At 54.9% G+C, this 17,185-nt stretch overlaps 1 protein-coding gene across 1 annotated transcript in view; it reads right to left on the bottom strand.

The window, feature by feature from the left end:
* Positions 1-6,975: 6,975 nt before the first annotated feature.
* FAM83F (family with sequence similarity 83 member F) overlaps positions 6,976-17,185 on the bottom strand; it is a 35,224-nt gene continuing 25,014 nt past the window's right edge. The window contains exons 4-5 of the mRNA XM_077757846.1: positions 15,138-15,832; positions 6,976-8,554 (exon numbers count right to left, since the gene is read on the bottom strand). Of these exons, the coding sequence (XP_077613972.1) occupies positions 8,505-8,554; positions 15,138-15,832 (745 nt within the window). The 3' untranslated portion in view covers positions 6,976-8,504. The remainder of the gene's footprint in view (positions 8,555-15,137; positions 15,833-17,185) is intronic.

Here is a 17,185-nt window from a genome sequence, read left to right as displayed (position 1 = left end):
AGTGGGGAGCTTCATTGTCCTGCCTTCACCTCTAGGACTGCAGATTTTCATCTCTGTCGCCAGCCTTCATTCTGCAGCCGGCTTGCTGCTCATCTTGGGCAAGTCATTGTAAACAAGAGTGTCCGTTTCTTGCCTTCTAAAATGGATTTATTGAATCAGATTTGTTCTTCTAGACTCTAAAATAGTGAGAAAGCCTGGAGTTGTTAAGCACATACCACGCCAGGCAGGACCAGCTACATCATTTGTGGCCATGCATAATGGAAGGAGGGGGCTCCTTCTTCCAAAGTTATTAAGAATTTCAAAACAGCAACAGCAGAGCATTAAACCAAACGCGGGACCCTTCAGCTTCTGAGTGTGGGGCCCTCGGGGACTTTGGCGGTTGGCTGTCCGATAAGCCAGCCCTAGCGCCAGGCACTGTTCTAACAATTTTATATATATTAGCTTAATCAGTCCTCATAACAACCTTCAGAGGTAGAATCAGATGAAGACACTAAGGCAAAGAGACGTTAAATAGCTATCCGAGGTCATGTGTTTTAATCCGTGGAGCTGAAAAAAATACCTGTTGGTCTTTGCTGTTGTGAGGGTCACACAGTAAAGGATGGTTTCCTTCCCTGAGACCCCTCAGGGCCACACCTGTCCCTTCCTCTTGGAATTTGCTGCCTTGGATGCCCCTCCCTCCTTCTGTACCAAGGTCTACACTCCCTTCAAAGCTCAGTTCCAGCCCTCTCTCCTCTAAGTGGCTTCTGGAGTAGAGAAATCAGACCCACATCTCCCCCCTCCCCCAGAGTCTCTGGGTACCCTGTGTAGGGTCAGAGCCACCCCTAGCTGGGTCATAGCCCTCAGAGCACTCGCTTGCCCCTTGCTTACCATCTTGAGGCTCACTGATGACCAATTCTACAAGCCTAGAGAGAAAACTTCTTTAAATCTCTCTCCACAACCTTATAACAGCTTACGATAGCTTGTCTTACCCACCAGACTGGCAGTCCTTGAGGGCAAATACTAGATCTGAATCTTCACATCTTTGATACTTATAATTCTCTTGAAAGAATTCTTTCTGGGCTCTGGATCTTTTCCTGGAACGCCCTGCCTCATTCTTCCCTCTCCCATTGACTCCTCAGGTATTGGCTTAGAGATCACCTCCTCTTCTAGGGAGCCTTCCCGGATCTCTGCCCGTGGGTTAAGTGCCACAGCTGGATTTCCGCACCCCCCACCCCCATCCTTCAGCCCCCCAGAATGCTCTCCTCCCAGTGTCCATCTTCCCAACAAAGTTATGAACACCTTGAGGGCAGAGGCCAGGCTGTCCTATTAAATTGCCTCATCACACTAAATTCTCAGTAAGTTTGTTTGGACAAATGAATGAGTAAAAGTAAATATTAAATACATGTTGGTTAAAACTCCAGGCTCTGTTACGGCTCTCAGCACAGGGCTGGGCACCTAATGGAGGCTTATGTAAACCTATCAACAACTCCAGAATGTCTGTTAAGAGGAAGGCTTGGTGGCAGCAATCTGGTTAAAGCAGCAATCTGGATGGTTCCTAGTGACAGAATAACGACAAAGAATCCCAGCTGTGACAGTGGGAGCTGGCATTGGGAAGAAAAGTGTCCTGGGCCCGGGGTTGGCAAACAAGGGCTTGCCGGCCCAATACAGCCACTGCCTGTGTTTGCACGGCCCACGAGCTAAGAATGATTTTACATTTTTTGAATGATTGGAAAAATTAAAAGAAGAGTATTTTTTGACACATGAAAATTATATGAAATCCAAATTTCAGTGACCAGAAAGTTTCACTGGAACACAGCCACGCCCACTCATTTACATACGGACTGTGGTTGCTTTCGTGTCACAACAGCGATGGATACCACATATCCCCAAAGCCCAGACTGTTTACTATCCGGCCATTTACAGAAAGAGTTTGCCCACCGGTCTCTGCCATCTTACTCTTACCCAGAGGAGGAAAAGAAATGTGCCACCCGCTGGCCACAAGGTGTCAGCATCTCACCACGGTGCTTTAGGCCACATGGGTTCCTGTAGAAAACCACAGCCCAGACTACTGGTTCTGGGCCCCAGGCCCTTGCCTGCCCTTGAGCAATTCCCAGTCCCGCTGGGGAGCCTGCCTGGATGTAGTTGCAGAGAGGACTGGGCGTAAAAGCTGGAAGGAAGTTAGGGAGGATCTGGAGCCCAGAGGGTACAGGCCTGGCTTGGGAAGTCCAGAGGCTTGATACAAGTTGGCAGGCTTTTCTGGATGTGCTGTTTTTTGTTTGTTTGGGTGTTGTTGTTGTTTTTGGTTTGGGTTTAATTTGTATTTTATAAATGAAGGAAATATCTGAACAAACAAAAACTGTTTATCTTATCCAAAAGTATCTATCAAGAATAGTTGTGGGACTTTTTCACAACCACGTAAGACTGTGGCCCTCTTCCATGCCTGAAACCAACAAACCCACAGAGATGAGGTAGGGGTGGGGGTGCACCGGGGAACATGGGGCTGTGCCAGGCAAAGCTGCTCACAAATGGCATCTCTGGCAAGTTTTCTCCACCTTTCTTTCAAAACCTGGGCCTTGAGGGGCGCCTGGGTGGCTCAGTCGGTTAAGCGTCCGACATCGGCTCAGGTCATGATCTCATGGCTCATGAGTTCAGGTCCCATGTCAGGCTCTGTGCTGACAGCTCAGAGCCTTGACCCTGCTTCAGATTTGGGTCTCCCTCTCTCTCTGCCCCTCCCCCATTCATGTTCTGTGTCTGTCTGTCTCTCTCTCAAAAATAAACATTAAAAAAAACACCAAAAAACCCTGGGCCTTGAAACTTCTTCCAGGTTGACGGGCATTTATATCTGTGTGCTAAACACTCAACGTGGACGTGGCAAACATATAGGCAGGTAGCAGGCAGAGAATCCAGGAGAGAATGTCCTAAGAGGGAAGTGGCAAACCCCTCACTCGAACACACCGCCAGAAGCATGAGCTGGTAACCAAGCTCCCCTGGATGTTAGCCGCTGTGCGAAGTGCTTTACTCTCCACGGCCTCTGGAAAGTGGCACCAAGATTATCCCCATTTTACACATAAGGAAACTGAAGTTCCAGGCGTGAGGCAGTTTGCTGGGTCATTTAGCTAACACGTGGCTGAGTGGAGAATCCAGACCCAAGCTGTCCATCCTGAGGACTATCCTCTGGCCATCATATGCCTTAGCCAAGGTCAAAGCAAACGGCATGCCCCAGCACCACCCCCAAAACACAAGCTCTACCAGGGCCTTCCTTGCCCACCCTTCATCAGCAGGCCTATCTCACAGTAAACTGAAGGAACACATGAATCAAGTCTTCCGAATACTGCAGTGAAGTGCCTTTCCTTGTCCAATCACTTAACTTCCAAGGCCTTCCAGAAAGAGATGAGCCAGGGAGTCCGAGTTGCACTCAGGAAATACGAATCACAGGCATGGTTCTTGGTTCTTAGTGCAGGATGGCACGTACTTCTCCCTTGCTTGTGCCCCGTGGACTGTGGCCACTGCACGCACACTGCCTCTGGTTGCTTTTTCTCCTTCCCTCCCCCGGACTCCCCGTGCTCTTGCTGGCTTCTGTGGCAGGTTCTAGCTGGTCTCCTGTGACGTGGACATCTGTTCCCGGAGTTGTTCTATAGTGGCTGCAGACAATGCCTAACTTCTAGCCACTTCACTGGATGAGAACTTGTCTCCAACTGGCTGTCACTCGGAGAAGCCATGTGGGTCCACACAACCAGATTAGCCCTACCCATGCCTTGTTGGGTGGCCGGACAAATCTCCACACCTCAAGGCCCTCACTTCCTCACCCCGTCTTTCTTTTAGCGATTGGAAGGAAGCATGCAGTCACCCCCGAGCCTCTGGAGGGGCCAGGTCCCCAGGCCCCACCCAGTCTGGAGCAACTGGGAGAGGAAGACTGTCCACTGAGGACACATGCTGAAAGAAGTCTTCCCGGAGGAAAGGATTTGTTCAGGAAAGAGGTTTTCTTTTTTAAACTTTTAAAATGTTTGTTTATTTTTGAGAAAGAAAGTGAGGCAGAGTGTGAGCAGGGTAGGAGCAGAGAGGGAAGGAGATACAGAATCAGAAGCAGGCTCCAGGCTCTGAGCTGTCAGCGCAGAGCCTGAGGTGGGGCTCGAACTCATGGAGTGTGAGATCGTGACCTGAGCCAAAGCTGGATGCTCAACCAACTGAGCCCCCCAGGCGCCCCAGGAAAGAGTTTTGATAACTCAGTTCTCAGGAAACTAAGTAGCAGAGAGCAGAATCCTGTCTGGCCTCCATGTACGGTCTCAGAATGTTGGGAACAAGATTGAAAGGGTCATGATCAATTCTGGAGCTTCTAACACCACCCACGTTGATTAGCCTGGCTTATTGTCTGTATCAAGTGGCTGTCAAGTTTTCAAGCATTTAACGATTAAGTAGATACCGTGGATACAACAGTGACCCAGATAGATGATGGGCAGAATGGGTACCTATCAACTTCTGGGCAGGCACCCCAAGGACAGACTGGGTACTTATCAGCCTCTGGCTGACCTAGCAATTGCTCAGCCTACAAACGCCCTCACGTGTGCATCTACCATCTTCCAGCCTTCTCTGAGGTGCATATGCTCTCAACCTTGGTCTGGCGCAGCCTGCTCGGCCCGGGGTGCCTGTTCTGAACCAAGCCTCCTGCCACTGGAACAGCAGTGTGGATGATTACAGTGACAGCCTCCTTGGGGCAGGGAGGAACGACTGTGGCACACAGCCAGATGATAAACTACATCCACAGTGCGTGGCAGGGCTCATTTGCTGCTAAGGGGGCTTTGCCGATGTTTACTCAGGACGCTCCAAGTAAGCAGTTCCCACCCGGCCTGACTTGGAGAGTGTGGAAGTTTCTCTGCTGTCAGCCGTGGCTGCCTTTTGGGGGTGAAGACACCGTTGGGCAAGCACACAGCTATGTCCAACTGTGCTTTTCCAACGTAGGACTTGACTGACGCTAAACGGAGGGGAACAGATTGGGAGCAAATGTAGCAGGGTGCTCTGGGGAGTAAGGCAGATGTGTGCACATGAACACACCTGTTCCAGGGAGTCCATGGCAGTGAAGAGCTAAGCAAGGTAACTAGAACAAAGAGGGAAGTTGCTATCATGTCGGTCACAGAGGCAAAATCTTTGGCAAGCCAGCCAACCCTTCAGGGCCAAGGCCTTCTGTCAAACAAAGATAACCGTTTTTGTTTTTTTTTTTTTTTTTACAGGAGCATGCACACGAGAGCACGTCAAAGCAGCAGCCCATGGGCATTACGGCTGCAAAGAGCCATCTTTCTCAACTGGGTGACTTTACCTCCTGGGGACAGTTGGCAACAACATCTGGACACATTTTTGGGTGTCTCATCGGGAGAGGGGCTACCGGCATGTAGCACATAGAAGCCAGGGGCGCTGTAAACATCCTGCAATGTGTAATTCCCCCAGCGGAGAATTTTGTGGCTCCAAAGTGTCACCGGTGTTGAAGGCGAGAAGCCCCGAGCTAGAGGAACAGGCTTAGATCTGCATTTTAGGTGATGTGGGACTGGGAGAGCCGTGTACCTCCTCATCTGAAAAATGGGAACAATAAGGCCTGAGCTGCTCATCACACAGCTGTATGAAGCTCAAGCCCTGAATACCCAGGAAAACTTATTTTTGTAACAGGGCCCTTTTCTGAGCTCTTCTTAGCTTGAAGCCCGCAGGAGTGACTAAAGCATCTGGCACAGTCACTGGCACATAGTAGGGGCTCAATAAATTGAAATGAAAATCACAGTAAAAACAAACAAAAAGGCCCATTTCCCATCTCTGTACTGTTTTCTCCATTCTCAAAGCTACTTTTTTNCCTATTAAGTTCTACACAGGCAGAGGAGGTAGTGGTGTTAGCAGAGGCTGTGTTGAAAGTACCCTGAATGGATAGGACTAACCATACCCAGAGGACAGAGGACATAGGAGATTGGGAAGCTTTGCCAAATCTCAAGGGAAAGCCTCCAGCCCCATGCAGTCCCTCTGCTCATCAGAGGTCAGCGCGCCCAAGGAGCTGCATCAGTTGTTGGCACTCAGGCTATGGAAACTGGGCACAGAGTGGGCACCTTGGTGGGGGATGGGAGGGGCCCGTACCTAGAGTGCTATTTCCTCCCAGTTCCTCCTGGAGCCCTTCGCACGTTACCAGGCCTGCTGTGTGGGGACCAAGGGCATGATCCACCCTTGAACTTGCCATCCATCGGAGAGTGCCAGATGTACCCTTGAGATGTGAGGAGAGAGAGAGAATACATCGCAAAGCGTGTGCAAGTGCTGGAGCAGATGGCAGATGTACTGAAAACGAGAAGCCCAGAGGCAGAACGGAGTGTGGGCCGGGCCTGGGCAGAGGAGCCAACACCAGTAGCCGCATTTTTGTGCTTCAAGGTCCTCAGCAATCTGGACCGCCTTCTTGTCCCAAGGCTCTCTCAGCTGGAGGGACTCAGAGGCCATCTTGTCCAAACCTCCAAAGGGGATGAGGAGACAGGCCGCGGTGGAGGGAGGTGTCCCGCCTCAGCTGCCAGCCCTCCCCCAACTACACGGAGTTGCTTCCTCATGCTCTCCCACCCCCATGTCTATGAAGAAAGTGAAAAGATCCCATCTTGGCACGTGCGGAAACCGGGGCAGAAAGGGCAGCTTCCAGTGTGGATCCTCCCACACGTCAGGCCTGGGAAGGAACGGGGCCTGCTTTGTTTGGGTCAGAAGAGGGGAAGGGGTGCCGTAGGCCAGCTTCTCTTGACGGGGGAGGGACACAGAGAGGAAGCCCTTGGGAAGAGACCTTAGGAGCTGGTCCCTTCCCTGGGCTTCCTTGTCCCCAGGGGCGTCCACTCTCCCCACCAAGGGTGATCTTGTCCCTGCCCCCGTTCTCCTCTCCCTTCCTTCCCCTCCAGAACAAGCACGGGCCACATTGCCAGCACTTCCCAGGAAGTGTTTAATCCTCGTAGAAGCTCAGGGAGGTGGGTTGGGGACTCCCTGCCCCCCACCCCCAGCACCCTAGAAGCTAGCCTCAGGATAGAGAGAGGGGCCCCTGGGAGCCAGGCTCACCTTTGCTTTCCTTTCCCTGCCCCCTCCGCTCCTGCCAGAGGCCAGGTTCTCCTCCAACAACCGCACTGGGCCACCCCGCCTCCTGCTTCGCCTCGGTACCCCCCAGTGCTCTCCCTCAAGCCCGGATCTGGGTCCCTCCCTTAAATGCTACTGGGGCCCCAGGGTTTCTGCAGAAGGAAAGACACAAAGACAAGAGTCTGGTTCACAAGAGGCTGAAAGAGGCGGCCTGGGGGAGCTTCCACTGGGCCATGTGGCCCCTCGGCCCCCTGTGTCTAGGGACCCCCAGCAGTTGGCTCACAGAGCCTGCAATTTGGCAATTCCTCCGCTGTCCCTTCCAGAAATCTTTTCTCGGACCCCACCAGCCACACAAGTGCGGAGAGGGCAGTGTGCAGCTTGAGGCTGCTGTCCCTGGCCCGACACTGTGGCACCGAGGGGAGGCTAAGGCTCCTAAATGCAGCCTGACCTTTGGCAGGAGGCGAAAGCCGGTCTTTGGCTGGAATGTAGCTAGAGAAGGCACACTGGCTGGCGAAGGGGGCTGGGGACCCCTCGGGGGCGGGGGAGAGGCCAAATGCTCTTGTCTGCAGGGCTCAACCTCCCAAGCCACTTGAACCTCCCCCACCCCCCGCCAAGCTCTCTCCCCCTGCCCTGGGCTGCAAATCAAGGCACATTTAAAGGACGGAGCAGCCCTGGGTAAAGGCACTAGAAAAGCCCCCATGTGTGCTCGCAACAGGCAACAGCCAAGGAGGTCTGGAGCCCTGGCGTGAACACTGCTAAGACTGCTAAGATGTGGGAAGGGAGGGGAAGGAGACTTCAGTACGAGGGCTCCCTGAATGGCAGTCGGATTCTGCCACTGGCTGAGGAGAGGCCTGTCCCTCACTTCACTCTGGGCCTAGTACGGGAGGCTGCGGGAACTGGGCTGGGAAGGCCAGTGCAGCCGGCGCCCCAGCCGCCCCAGCCGCCCCTTCCACCTTGAGTTTGGAGCCTCGGGGAAGACTGGCTCCCTGGCTCAGAGCCCCTCCTCTTCCCGCACATCCCACCAAGCCTCCCGGGGGACCAGAAGCTCCAGGAAGCCTGGGAAAGAGAATTCAGGGAGCTGGGGCTGCCCTGGACACCCTATGGCATTAGGCAGAAAGACCTGGACTCACCCCATCTGGGGACCTACAGGGCAAGGCTGGCCCAGTGGAGGGAGGGGGTCTGGCATAAAGGAGAGCAGACATTAGTCAAGCTTCCACTTCATGTAAACAAGAAGGAGTGACCCCTGCCCGGCGGCCGACAGTCTTGCAGAGGCATGTGATTGTCCTGACGTGCTGCAGACTCTCCCATGTGGGACTGAGGGTCCCTGAGGCCAGGATGGAGGCCGTTGGGCAGGAAGCAAGTAAGGGTCCGAAGTGCAAACTGGTGCAGCGTTTGACCTGTATTCTCCATAGGACAGGGCTGGGGATATCCACAGGTCCTGCCCACCACTGGCTCGTGGCTCAGGAGATCACACAATTGCTGGCCTTGGAAGGACTGGGATTTGTTTTACCTGCAGAGACAAGGGACACAGGCGAAGGGGGATGTAAGTGAAGTGCTCAGTGGACTTCCCCTCCCACTCCTCTCCCGTGTATCGCCTAGACTTCAAATAGGGGCTGGGGCCACAGGCTCCCTGCCAAGCTGCTCATCTGGAGTCAGTAGGGCTCCCCAACCCCCCAAAAAAGCTGAAGGAAAGGTTCTCCCTGTCTGGTCGTCTCAGCTAGACTGTCACTGGTCAGGATATCAAGGGATCTGCCATCTCCTGACCTCAGCAGGGTCGGGGGAAGGACCCAGAGCCCTAATCCACAACTACAGTCAATGACTTAAAAGTCTCACCAAGAGGCAGTTTACCAGCAGCCAACACTGTACGTAGCCTCCCAACTTACAAAGCACAACCAGTCATTCTCTCAGGTAGTCCCCACCCCCACGGCTGCACTTCAGGAAGGTATCATTAACCCCGCGTTACATCGAGGTTGGCGGGGGGCACCAGCTCCCCGAGCCAGTCAGCACCAGGGCCAGCGGCCGCTCCCGCCCTCCGCATCCAGCCTCAGGTCCTGCCACTGCGCAGGCACCGGGTCAGCAGGCTGACGGAGAGCCAGGTACCACGGCACAGACCACACGTTTAGGGGGCTGGTTTTAAGAGCAGAGGGTGAGGGAGCACACTTCACTGAGAGGAAAGGGGGCGGGGGGAGAACGCTGTTCTTCTCCTGGCCAGAGAAGCCCGTTTCTCCTCTTCCCAGCCCCCTTCCATCCATTTCCGCCCCCTTTACAATCCCAAACAGAGGCCGGCGGCTTCTTTGGTTGGATTTCTGCTGTGGGAGCTGCGGAGGGAAGCAGTGAGCTGTGAGGCAGACACTGACACCCCCTGGCCTCCGAGGTGTCGGGCTGCTGGGCCTCTGTCCTCCGGGGGCCCTGGCTGTCTTTCTCCCAGGTAGGAGCTGCTGAATTATTTCCTGCCCGGCCCTTTCTACACAGCAAGGGTCACCTCCCCTGTGCTCACACCACCTTCCCATATCACTCCAGCTGTGAATTTAATTAAGGTGGTGGCTGCCTCCTCTCTTGGGCCATTAGCAAGGGAGACACTGAGCAGACTCACCTAAGCTCTTCCTTCCCCCCACCCCCTCAGCTAACCACCGCTTGGTTGGTGCCAACTGGACCCACTCCTCAGGACTTTCTACAGGTCCAGCTGGGCTTCCTTGGAGGCCAAGCTTGAGGTGTTTAAGGCTGAAAGGAGGTAGGAGGGGACTCAACTGACTGTGCCATCCCCTCCCTGAGGGTTCCAAGGGTCAAGGAGCGTGGGTCATCTTCCACGGTGGGGCCGGGCCTCCTCTGATGCAGCTCTGCCCAAGTGACTCCTGCTGGCGTCCCGCAGTCCCCTCGCTGCGGCAATGGACGCGGCCATCTCCACTTGCTATCCGCAGTGGCTGGTTTTATATGCTTGGCCTACTGAGCAGATGCTGAGTTCCTCCCCTGAGGCAGCAGCATTTTGGAGGCAGGTAAGCAGATCGATCCCTGCATCAGGAAGCAGGGGAAGGAGTGTAGCTGGGGGGTGGGGGTGGGAAGCCTTAGAGGAGCCTGCTTCCTAAGCCTGCGCTCTGCCCCCGCTCCTGCCCCCCTGCCCGGAGAAGCCGGGAGCAGCAGGGCCAACAACCCCAGTTTGCCTGGGTGTGCTTCCCGCTCGTTCCAGAAGGCCGACGAAAGCCTGCAGGGGTTCTTTGGATGCAGGACTCATTCCCATGCCTCTACCAGAGAAACTGGTTTGAGGGTGAATTATCTGTATTCTGTCATTCCTTCAGTGTCATTCCTTTAGTGCACGTTGACTGAGCGCCCACCACATGCAGGAGTTCGGCAAGACTGAGGAGAATCAGACCTGCTCAGCTTAAAAGGGAAGAATACATAAATGGCCATGGGTGGCCCGAAGGGAAGGTCAAACTTCAAAGGGAGGTAACACTGTAGTAAGACTGAAAGTAGGGGTGGGGGCGGGGAGGCACCCGGGGCACCAGGGCAAGGACCCGTGGGCTCTACCTCCCTATGGGTTTCAAGACTTCATATTCCCCTTTTCTGGAAGATTCATCCTCTGCATGTCCACACAGCTTTCTCCCTCCCTTCATTCAAGTCTCTGTTCAAATGTCCCTTTGTCCCTTTATCAGAGAGAACTTCCCAATGACCCCTTTATACAAGGGTCACTGCCCTCCTCTGCCCTTCTCTTTTTAGTCCAGCATTCACTCCGAAGGGCATGGACTTTGTTTGTTTTGTTCACTGTTGTGCCAGGAGCGTAGGGCCGTGCCTGGCATACAGCCGGCGTTGCGTAGGTATGTATTTGTTGAGTAAAACGTATGGCCAGGCAGTGGCAGGCTACTTAAAGGCTCATACCAATACTAACAGTAATAGCAGCGCCAACCGATACTGACTGGGTGATGTACATGCGCTCACTCACCTGGATGGTGATGAAAGCCCTGGCGAGGCCGAACAGAACCCAGGAGGGCAGAGGGGTTATGACATATGCCAGTGAGAGCAGGATGCTTGCCTCCTTTCTGGAACTGAGTGGGATCAGTTCCTCTAAGGATGCTCACTCGGCTAGCCTCACCTAGTTGTGTGGCGGGGGCCCCGGTTGGGAACCGAGCTTGGGTTTATCAAATTGGACCTCCAAACAGCAGCTGGGGCCTGCCCCAGGCACCTCAAGAGTGACACTGAATTCTGAAGGCAGCTCTTGAGGAGACTTGTCCTGGAATTGGAGGCCCACACGCCCCTTATGAGCTCTGAACCCTAGAATCACTTTCCCAACCTTCCGTCTCAGGGGCCCAGATTTCCCCGATACCTGGGACCTCTAGCTCCTGGGGGGGGGGGGTGGTGACACAGGAGAGCCTGAAGTCCCAAGTCCAGGAGCTCTGCAGCCGCAGAACTAGGAACCAGACCACCTGCCAGCTAGGGCAGCCCGCACCCTCATGCACAAATCATGGGAACCCAGGAGAGTTCTAGAAATGCAACTGTTGCTGCAGTCACCCTAGAGAACTCTGGGAAAAGCATGGGCGAGAGGATCTTGGGAGGTGGTGACCCAGAGGCACTCGGGGCTGTAAATGGCCGCTCTCTTCTTCCTCTCCACTGGTGGGATACCAGGGGAACAGTCCATTGTGTAAGAAGCCTCCAGCCTCTTCCAAAGTGTCTTTAAAGATGTAGGGAAATGGCACTAACCCTAACCTTCTGGAGATAGCCATGAGCTTTGTGCAATGCCCTGGGAGGCAAGAGACCACATTGCCCTCTCTCACCGCATGACCATGACACAGAGGCTTGCCTCTCCGCACCTCCTGTCTGTGAAATGTCATCAGGCAGATGGCTGTGAGTTCTGTGTGAAAGCATTTAGCATGTATCCACCTAGAACCTGCTCAGGGAACGTTTGTGTCTTTCTTCCCCTAACCATGGTCAAGAGTGTTGGCCATTTCCCAATGATCTCCTTGGAGGGGCTGGGAGGGGCTCCAGAACGTCACCTGGAACTTCCTCCCCCAGGCTGGCAGCCCTGTGAGAACAGAGCCTTGTCCAAGTCCAAGTGTCATCATAATCTGCTGCTCTTGGGACTCCCTACATGGACCCAGGACACTTGTTTAAAATGTAGATTCCTACATTTTAAGAGCACAGGCCAGTGGTACAGATTCCTCACTGTGGTTTGGTTTGTTTGTTTGTTTGTTTTTTGAGAGAGACAGAGTATTAATGGGAGGAGGGACACAGAGAGAGGGAGACACAGAATCTGAAGAAGGCTCCAGGCTCTGAGTTGTCAGCACAGAGCCAGAAGTGGGGCTTGGACTTGTGAACCAGAAGATCATGACCTGAGCTGAAGTCGGATTCTCAGCTGAGTGAGCGGCCCAGGTGCCCCTCCTCACTGGGTTTTAACAAGGCTCTCCAGCAAATGCTGCTCCCTGAGATTGGGATCTCTGCCCAGAGGGCAGGTTCCAAGCTCCTCAGTTGAGAGAAAAACTAGAAGGAAAAGGAGTTCAGCTTCCACCAGTAGAGGGCGTAGTGAGCCTTCTCACCACCAGGCAACCAGGAGTGGGGGGGGCTGCAACCCCTCCCCTCCCTGCCCGCCCCCCCAAGGATACTTAGGCCTAAAGGAAGGGATTTCCAAAGGTTCTCCCAAGGGCCACAGTTGGGCTTGCAAACATTTGCATGCTGTTTGACAACTATATACTTCTTACCAAGCAATTTTACAGGCTACCAGCACTTAGCTTTCTATTTTTCTCTTCCACCCACCCTGTCCATCAGCCCAGGCTCTCCCTTGACAAGAGGATGGTAGGGAGAGAGAAGACAGAGTCAGAATCAGGAGCTCAAAGGGACCTCAGAAACCCTCCCTGGCTTAACCCCTCCTCTTCTTGAGCAGGAAACCACCCTGGGGAAGGGAGGGGATATGGCCAGGGTCTGGGGAGCAAAGTACTGTGAGCTGAGATCCCACACTGATATCTGTTCTGATGATGTTCTGAATGTTCACTATAGGAAAGGATCCTTTCGCTGGATGAGGGCCCCAAGCTAAAGTGGTTTCTTCCCAGATGACGTTCTGAGAGTACTGAAATTACTAGTCCCAACCTTGGGGGCCCCATACTGCCAGGAACGCCACCCTCTGGTGCCCAGAGTCCTAATGACTTAGCTTCTGCCTGAGACGAGGTGCTCGAACAGCTCAGATGCAGTCAAACTTTTGGGAGGCTGGAGGCCAATAAAAGAGCCTTTAGGGGGGAGGACTCCGGCTTCTCGCCTCTGCCTGTGAGGGAAGCCAGCAGCAGGGAGAGGAAAGGTCTCATTAGCAACCTGGATTTCAGGCCCTCGGGAACTGGATACCCAGCCAGGTGGGCAGCGGCTGCGCTGGGTGTGGCCAGTCGGTGTTTCTTCTAAAGGATACAGAAGGAACAGGGGGACCCTGCCGGGCATCCCTGGGGCCTTCCTGACCACGTGCCGGTGTGTTGGGGGCTCAGGAGAGGAGCTTCCCCAGGGTGCAGTTGCATGTGCTTGGCTGGCTCCTGGGCACCATATGCAGACATGCCGAGGGCAGCAGCAGTGACTGTCCAAGTCCTCCAAGCAGGGGAACTGGCTGCTGAGAGACTTAGGAAAGGCAGCAGGAAGGGACAAGACAATGGGCCTTGCGTTTCTATGGAAACAGCACCTCAGGGTGAGGGGCTGAAGGGAGAGGAAGCCCCCTTTTGTGGTTGGGCTTGCCCCTCCCTCTGCCTTCCCTGCCAGGTGTTCACCATGGCAACCCTTCCTCCAAACAAGAGGTGCAAAGTGGCAGAGCAACTGGTGTTGGGGGAGCCAGGGAGCCCAGGAGGGAATGGGAGAGGGTGTGGCGGGGTGCGCGGGCATGCGCCCTGGCCAAGGTTTGAGCCCTGGCCCCACTACCACTTACTGTGTCCCGGGACCACCTCATGCACCTGTCCGAGCCTCCACCAGCCCCCTCTGTGGCTGTTGTGAGGGCCAAGTGAGAGGGAAAGCGTCTAGTGAAGGGCCTGGCACACGGAGGCGCCCCACAAATGCTTCCCAGCCACATGGAAGAACGTCGCTGGCGTTCGTGCCGTGCCCCAGATTTGCAGACACTCCCGGGCCTGTCCTAACTTTAAGAACCGCAGACTGAGCGTGTGGGTTCCCGCAGAAGGGCAGGGGCATCAGCAGAGGGGAGATGGCTGTGACCCTTATCCTCAAGCCACGATCAGGTCAGGTCAAAGCTGGGGGCGTGGGGCACACAGGAGTCCTGGGAGCACTCGGGCCACGCAGGGCAAGGGCGCACCCACCCTCAGCTCCCTGGCCAGGTGGGAGGCCCGGCTCACTGCCGCAGTGAGAAACCCCAATTCGGGGCCCCCCTCGACTCAGAGACGCTGCCCCGAGGAAAGGCACCGGCAGCGGTCCCGGTTGTCCCCAGCAGCCTCCGGAAAGGCCAGAGTGGAGCCGGCTCCAGAGAAAAGATAAAGGCCCAGACCTCTAGGGGACCCCAGAGAGACCCGCCAGCAGGAACGATCTCTCCCAAATGCAAGCAGCATGGCAAACACCACTAATCAGATAAGCCCGGGGAAGAACCAAGTCAAACTATGTAAAACAGAAATGAGGAAAGTGGGTCAGGGCATTGGTGGGGCACAGGCGAGGGCGGGGTGTGTCTGCCCAGGCTGGGTCGTGATGACAGGTGACCTGGCAAGGAACACGTTTTCGAGAAGGAGCCCTAGACTCAGAGGCAGAGGTCCGGCCTGGGTGAGGCCACTCAGCCGCGTCGTGCCTGCTCCCCCGACAGAGGGGAAAGCTGCCCAGCCTCCAGGACTGCTAACGACGGCTCTCAGGCTGCTCCCCGGCCGCCACTGCTCCGAGCACTTTCTGTCCTCAGAACGGCTGAGCCAGGCAGCCGCCCTCCCGGCTTTTAGACAAGAGGGAGTGAACCCAGCCCCGCGGTGGGGGTGTGCTGCCTCCATGAGGTGGAGGCGGGCCAGGGCCCGGTGGGAACTGAGGACCACCTTGGCCTCAGAGCTCCGGCTCTCTGCATCGGGCAGGCTGCCTTTCCGCAGAGCAGATCGGAGGCGCCGCTCCCGAGGGGGCCCGGAGGCCTGGGGAGCACGGGGCGAGGGCGGAGGGCTCACCTGAGATGTCAGCGCTGGAGCCCTCGCTGGGCCTCTTCCCGGGCACAAACTCCACTTCCACAAAGGTCTCGGTGGAGAGGGAGCTGGCCGTGCCGTTGGGCACCGGGGGCCGCTTGACCCTGCGGCTGAAGAGCCTGGCGCTAAAGCGCTTGCCCTCCTTGGCCGCCGTGGCCTCCCCGTTGGCGGCTTCTCCCTTGCCGTTTCGGACAAGCGCCTCTCGGGGCTTGGGCTTCAGGTCCACGTGCAGGTGGGAGACCACCCTGCCGTCCTTCCGCAGCAGCTCCCCGGAGGGAATGGCCTCCACGGGGGGCAGCACCTGCTCCAGCGTGACCAGGTCGTTCAGGAAGCTCTCCAGGCGCCGGGCCGCCTCGCCGCCCCTGCCACCCTCCTCCTGCCCCTCGGGGTCGCCGCCCGCCTCCCGCTGCTGCCGGGCGGCCCAGCGCATCAACTCGCCCGGTGGGTGGCGGCTGCCCGCCACCAGGGCGTACTTGGGGTTGATCAGCTTGCGAGCCACGGTGGAGGAGTAGTTGGGGCCGAGCCTCCCGGCACCTCCTGCCAGGCTCAGCTGCTGGTACAAGTTCACCTCCTCAGAGATGGCGTACAGCTCCCGGAACTCCACGTCGAAGGGCTCCACGTTCTGCCCGGTCAGGAGGAGGAGAAGGTTCCTGTCCACGTGGGAGGAGCTCCAGGTGAACCTGGGAACGTGGGGACAGAGAAACACGACAGGTAGGCCCAGCCTGTGGCTTCGTCTTGCCAGCGGCCCCTTGGAAGTCCCTCTCAACACCCCCTGACTGCCCCCTGACCCAACCTGATCTACCACTGAGGCCGATGCCTTGCTGGCCGGTGGGAGACAGCTCCTGGCCTTCTCGCCGGGTCCCCCCCCTCCGCTGACCCACGTCCTCCCTCGTTTCCAGATCGTGGCCTCAAATGCAGAAAGCAGGCAAGGGTGTGGGAAGTCAGGCCTGGATTCCAACCTGGTTTCTTTCTTTTTTTTTTTNAGCCCGACGCGGGGCTCGAACCCACGAACCGTGAGATCATGACCTAAGCGAAAGTCGGACGCTTAACCGACTAAGCCACCCAGGCGCCCCATACCTGGTTTCTTTCTTTCTTTCTTTTTTTCCTAGACACATTTTTTAAATCAATTAATTAGTTAATTTATATTTTTAAGTTTATATCCAAGTTAATCAGCATATAGTGCAATAATGATTTCAGGAGTAGAATCTGGTGATTGACTCCTTACATATAACACCCAGGGCTCAACCCAACCAGTGCAGCAAGCGTCGTCCTTAATGCCCATTGCCCATTTAGCCCATCCCCCCACACACAACCCCTCCAGCAACCCTCAGTTTATTCTCTGTATTTGAGAGTCTCTTGCGTTTTGTCCCCTTCCCTGTTATTATATTATTTTTCCTTCCCTTATGCTCATCTGTTTTGTATCTTAAAATTCCACATACGAGTGAAGTCATATGATGTTTGTCTTTCTCTAATTTCACTTTGCATAATACCCTCTAGTTCCATCCACATAGTTGCAAATGGCAAGATTTCATTCTTTTTGATTGCCGAGTAATACTCCATCGTGTATATATACACCACATCTTCTTTATCCATTCATTCGTTGATGGACATTTGGGCTCTTTCCATACTTTGGCTATTGTCGATAGCGCTGCTATAAACACTGGGGTGCACGTGTGCTTTCGAAGCAGCACACCTGTAGCCCTTGGATAAATACCTCGTAGTGAAATTGCTGGGTCATTGGAAGTAGTTCTATTTTTAACTTTTTGAGGAACCTCCACACATTTTCCAGGGTGGCTGCACCACTTTGCATTCCCACCAACCTGGTTTCTACCCTTTTATGCCTTGTCATGTGGGGCTCATAGGGCGTACAGTCACAAAGGTGCTGGGAGGCTCAAGTGTGATACCATATATAAAACATTTAGCTCAGTCCCTGGCACACACGTTTTGATCAGTAATGCAGCTGCTGCTACTGTTAATATCATTCCATTCCTTACTGGCTCCTCTCTAGGTTTTTATTTTTTTTTTATTTTTTA

The sequence above is a fragment of the Crocuta crocuta genome, unplaced genomic scaffold (genome assembly GCF_008692635.1).
Source record: "Crocuta crocuta isolate KB4526 unplaced genomic scaffold, BGI_CrCroc_1.0 scaffold143, whole genome shotgun sequence".
Classification (NCBI taxonomy): domain Eukaryota; kingdom Metazoa; phylum Chordata; class Mammalia; order Carnivora; family Hyaenidae; genus Crocuta; species Crocuta crocuta.
Note: the sequence above shows the minus strand (reverse complement) of the source record. Positions and strands in the feature narration are given on the sequence as shown.